The sequence below is a fragment of the Penaeus monodon genome, chromosome 18 (genome assembly GCF_015228065.2).
Source record: "Penaeus monodon isolate SGIC_2016 chromosome 18, NSTDA_Pmon_1, whole genome shotgun sequence".
In the NCBI taxonomy this organism is placed as follows: Eukaryota; Metazoa; Arthropoda; class Malacostraca; order Decapoda; family Penaeidae; genus Penaeus; species Penaeus monodon.
In genome coordinates this window covers 612,163-617,961 of record NC_051403.1, presented here as the reverse complement: position 1 = coordinate 617,961, position 5,799 = coordinate 612,163, and the positions used below count along the sequence as shown (strand labels likewise).

General features: G+C 40.2%; 1 protein-coding gene across 1 annotated transcript; it reads right to left on the bottom strand.

The window, feature by feature from the left end:
- Nucleotides 1-1,294: 1,294 nt before the first annotated feature.
- Nucleotides 1,295-2,866, bottom strand: LOC119584830 (the record flags this gene model as incomplete). The annotated part of the gene is given in 1 exon segment (XM_037933471.1): nucleotides 1,295-2,866. A coding segment is annotated over 1 exon segment (1,183 nt), but the record flags the coding sequence as incomplete, so codon positions are not given.
- Between the last annotated feature and the right edge of the window lie 2,933 nt (nucleotides 2,867-5,799).

The following is a 5,799-nucleotide window of genomic DNA, read 5'->3' as shown; positions in this document are numbered from 1 at the left end:
TTAGGTTAGGTTAGTAGTTAGGTTTAGGTTAGGTTAGGTGGTTAGGTTAGGTTAGGTTAGGTTAGGTTAGGTTAGGTGTTAGGGTTAGGTTAGGTAGGTTAGGTTAGGTTAGGTTAGGTTAGGTTAGGTTAGGTTAGGTTAGGTTAGGTTAGGTTAGGTTAGGTTAGGTTAGGTTAGGTTGATATTGGTTGCCCTGTCACAACTGTTGTTATTCGTGTTTTTTTTGCTTCTCCTAGGTTTAACTAGGGTGGGGGTTTGTGTTTCTTGTAGTAAGAATATTTTTTGTAAGTATTCAGATCCTGGGCCCTTTCTCAGTTATTCTTTCCCACCTTTATTGTATCTAAGAGGACGGGCATTCCCTGTGTTTTAATCTCATTCATAGAGGTGAACAAAGTGTAATATTATCCTTTGTTTTAATGTCACTCTCTATGCTTTCTTGTTGTGATGTTTAAGAGTGTTTACAGTATTTATGAAAGGTTCATTTCCTCCTATATGTGATTGCATAGATAGTACCACATCTGTATTCTGCAGTATTTTTGGGAGGATTTGGTTTCTAGTGTATATGAGATCTATCTACATTATTTTCTAAAAACATGAAACCCCTCCACTCTTGCATATAAGTTCTAATGTGTGCTCCTAGGGGCACTGTCTATTCATATATATATACATGAAAGATACATAAGCATGTAAGAAGTATGCAAAGCTATTCATATATCTATATATCTCCCTATGCATGTATCCATATATATATGCCTGTATACTTTTGTACTTGCACGTATGCACATCTATATGTTCCAAGACTTAAAATACTGAATAATAAGTACACCTGTATATAGAGATTTGTATAGAAAAAACCTATAGTTTCTTAAATATGATGTGCCCTTGTCTTATAGATATGGGTGAGGCTTTATTATTACCTTATCTTTATTTTTCATTATATGTTTTTCTTTTTCTATTATCAAAAAACTCCATATAAATACAGGCAAAACACGAAAAACATAAAAAATAAAATACGTATAGAACAAAAAAGGGGGGGCCTCAAAACAGAGATGAAAAAGGAGCTTCATTGTTCATAACTCCTATGGGTGGGGGTCGTCTGGGCCGAAGGAGGGGGGGGGGGAATGGAATGTTTGCCGTGTGCAGCGTCCCCTCGTTCCTCTCTTTCGCTCTTGCGGTAGGAGTTGATAGCACTCATTATCGAAGCTCAGCAGAGTCCCTGAAAGGATATGATCAATTCCTTCTTTAATTAGGTATGGGGGAGGGGCAGTTATATTATATAAATGTTTCAGCCTACCTTGTATGTAGCCAAAATTCTTCTCATAATAATTAGCTACTACCCAGGCTGCTTCTTCCTGTGGGATGGATGGGTATAGAGACACGATATCAAAAGAAAACAGATAGCAATCCCCTTCTAGTCTGGGGGTCTCTTTCAATTTCTTCAGGAAATGTGTTGTGTCTTGGAGTCTCTCTGGAAGTAGCTCAAGCAGAGGAGAAAGGAAAGTGGTTAATAGTCTATCCACTGGTCTAGTTGGGGCACAGCAGCCACTAAGTACCGGTCTCCCTGGCCATGTTCCCATTTCCTCATCTATTTTTTTATGGGTTTTGGGGAGAATGTACCAATGGGGGATACTTGCTTTGTGGGCCAGTAGGGCATCCCTCTGTCCTGCCGAGAAACTCGACCTGTTTCCTGTGGGGGAATCTAAGTTGTAGAATCTTGTAATCAAGATCTTACTTTCTGCTTGTACTCTCTGCAGCTCCTCCTGTGGATTGAGTAGATGTTTATAAGTTTGTTTATCTCTTAAATGTGCATGTCCCATGGCTCTATAGCTTTCTGTTCTCAAAACTACTAGGGCCCCATCTTTGTCAGCTTTCTTAATGACAATATCTGGATTCTTTTTAAGTTCATCTAGTGCTGTTATCTCATTCTTTGTTAGGTTAGGTCTAGTTTTCTTATTGCACACCTTTAAAATCATTGTTTCTATCTCTTTAACTTGGTCTCTTAACCCTGGCAATTTTTTACTTTGATATTTATTCATCTTCATTCTAGGGAGTTGGGGGGGCAGATTCACATTTTTTCTCTGAAATGGGGGGTCTGAACCTGGAGTTAGGGATGCAGCAAACCTTGTGTTAATTTCATTTTCTAATTTTTCAAGGGAAGAGGCTAGATTTATAGAAATAGGCCGTAGGGAAGGAGGGCCTGGGACAAAAGATCTGCCTTTGCTGAGGACTGATCTCTGTGAGAGGGTGAGGGGTACTTCTGATACTACCAACTCCAACCCTGTTGCCCATTCTTTTCTCTTTGCCACTGTCCTCCTCCTCTTATTTCTTGGCCCCATTGGGTGTTTCCTCTTTCTACCCCTACTTGAAACCTCCCTCTGGGGGGAGCGTATCTCCATTGGTTCCTTTCTGTAGTATTTTCCTGTCCTATGTATCTGTTTCCTGCTCCTATTCTGTTCTGGGTTCTTTGGGGTCCCCATTCCTTTTGGTAAGTGTCCCTTTCCCCATACCTTCCCCTGTAATTCCAATTGTTCCCCATCTTCTTCTTGTAATTCTCCTTGTACCACCAGTTTTTCCCATTGTCTCTCCTGTAATCGCCTCTGTAAGCCCAGTTGTTCCCGTTTTCTTTCCTGTACTGACCTATGTAACCCTTGATTTCTCTCCTGTGATTCCCTCTGGTGTTTTTTCTGTTCCACCTTTTCCTGTTCCCACCATTTCCTTCTCTGTCCATCGTTTCGTTCATATATTCCCTTTTCCCAGCATTTTCCTCTGTTCTCCTGTGCCAAGGGTGTTTCTTTTGATGTGGGTGGGAGGGATAATGATGATGAGGAGGAGGAAAACGTCTTGGGGATTTGTTGGGGAAATGTCGAAGGGGAGGGGGCTTCCAGGGGCCGGGGGGAGGGGGGTTTGTAGGGCGTGAAGGAGGGGGGTTCAGAGGGCGAGGGGGAGGGGGGTTCAAAGGGCGCGGGGGAGGGGGATTCATAGGGCGAGGGGGAGGGGGTACAGGGCGGGGGGGAGGGGGGTTGACAGGGCGAGGGAGAGAGGGGTTCAAAACCCCAGGAGGAGGCATAGGATGGGGGGGAGGACGAAAAACCGCATTACTTGTCCTAATTTCTCTGGTTCCCTGAGTTTTTTTGTTCTTTCTTTTCGCTTGTTTTCCCTTCTTGTTATTTCCATTCTTTGCCTGCTCTCTGAGAGCTTGCCATGTGTGTGGGCTACTTACACTTGTGTTTTCTTTGATTAGGTTTTCTATTCTGTCAACCACTTCCACTACTCTATCTATAATAGCATGACACGCCCCTATTCTATCTTCCTGAGCTGGGGGCAGGGCTGTGTCAAAAGAGGAGTCTCCAGGAAAGGAAGTAGCAAGAACCGAAAGGCCACCTAAGCTAGGGGATTCCTCTTTCCTGGGGGGATCATCTGTCCTAGGGGGGTCATACTCCCGGGGTTGGGGGGTTCTTTGTGCTAGATCCCAACTGGGGGTGGGGTTAGGGGGGGGTTCCAAGGTGGGTTCTGTCCTTGGGGGGGTTCTAGGGAGGGGGGTTCCTGTATTAAGCTCTTCTCTGGGGGGGGAAAGACCCAAACCCTGGGGGGTATTTCTGAAGGGGGGGGAAGGGGGGAGGGAGGGGGTACTGTCCTCCTGAGGAGGGGAGGGGGGGGTTTCCTCTTGGGAGGGGGGAGGAGGGAAAAAAAGTGCCTGGTTCTGTGGACTAGATATATGGGTTTCCTCCGGGTTGAGGCATATATTTATTAATTCTTTCTCCTCTTCACTCAGTTCGGATTCTTCTCGTATGTAACTTAAGAGTGGGGTTGACTCATCCATTATGAAGAGCACCTCATCTGGAGGGGTTCTCTTTTTCATGTTTTTTACAGCTCTCCTATATGCTCTGCTACAAATAGTCTTATAGATATCTGGGTATTTTTCCCTAATTTCAAACTTTAAGTTAATGATCTCGGCCCGCAAATGAATAGCTTCGGCCCTCAGGTTTGCTGCCACAAGGCCTTGCCATTGTCTTGCAGCTCCTGACCAGATCCTTTCTCCTAGTTCAACCAACCATCTTGGGGGTAGAGCCTTGGTGGGGCTGGGAATATCAGAAAACTATAACTTTGCAAAACTCCTGTTGTCCCTCTGGCTTCACTGCTGTCACATAAATTTACGTATTCCAAGCATGTGGCTTCTTTTTTAAATAGGTTAGTCAAAATGTGAAATTCTGTTAAGCTTGTCTCTTTATCAAGTGTTACATGGGGCTCATTACTTATGCATATATCCTCGTATGGGTCCTCAGGGTGTCCTACTTTATAAGTATGCTCTGATAGCATGTGAAACAGGGGTGAAGCCTCTATTGATAAGTTCCCTTTCGACCATGCTTCAGGATGATTCCAACCCCCGGGTAAAGACTGTATTAAGTTTCTCTTTTTTTCTTCTGGCACTCCTTTTCTTGTGCTCATCTTTGGATCCCTATTTTCCCTGGGAGGGGGCTCTATCTCTATTTCTCTAATTGGGCCACTTATTCCCGGGAGAGCTTCTTCCCCTCTCTGTCAATCTCTTCCATATTTCCCTCTACTTCCCCTCGTGATTTTTCCTAGTAGTCACCATAACATCTGCCAAAAACTCGTATCTGTTCACCACTGTGATCCTCCTTTTCTTCCTATCTACGACTATCTATAGGCCTTTCTATTATGAGCCGATCTATATGTGAAGCTATGTGAGTCTCTTATTGTATCTGAGGGACACCTCTTATTATTTTAGTTTGGTATCCCAGATCAAATAAAGCTATTATATATTTCAGACTAATTCTTATGCTTCACACCACCTCAAAAAACCGAGTATCATATAATATAATATAACCTTTCCTTTTTAAGCTGATGGCTAAAGACCCTTAAAAGGTTTTTAATTTTCTTTGATGATATATTCCTCACAGTAACCACTACCAACTACTCTATTAGAAATTGGGGATTCGTTCCTCTTAAGGCTGAAGACAGATATTATCTTGGCACCTAGACAGCTATTTCTTTAACATTGCCCAGGGTGTAAGATACAAAGGGGATTAAACCATGACTGCCTTAAGGAAAGGTTTCACTATAGAGGTGGGTATCAAATAAAATCTACTGAATATCTATATAAATATATTTATATATATATATCTTTTTATATTTAATTTTTCACTAACTACTACTATTTGTTACTATTTCTATGAAGAGCTTATGTGTATTGTGTTCCACTCTTTCAACCTTTAAATTTGGATTTATATATATTAGTTATTATCTATTATTTATCCTTTATTCCTTTTATTATCTTATTATTTGTCCCTTAATATCTCCTTTTATCCTTTATTATTCTAATTAATTGATTATTAACTATTCTTTGTCTTTAAATATTTATCTTTATTATTTCCCGTTATTATTTATTACTTATTATTTCCCTTTATTATTTGTTAATTGTTCTTGCCTTTGATCATTTGTTAAATGTTATTTCCTTTAAATATTTAATTATTATTTATCTTTTATTATTGATCCTTTATTATTTCATTATCTATTACTTATCATTTATCCCTTATCCTTTATGACTTATCATTTAATACTTATCATATATTACTTATCCTATATTACTCATCCTCTGTTATATCCTTCCTCAGTTCTTCTTTATCAATTATTATTCATTATTTATCATGTATTACTTATCTTTTATTGTTTATCTTTTATTACTTTTCTATTATTATTTATTATTATTATTTATCCTTTATTATTAATTTTCTATCCTATATTAGTTATCATTTATTATTATTATTTATCGTTTATCCT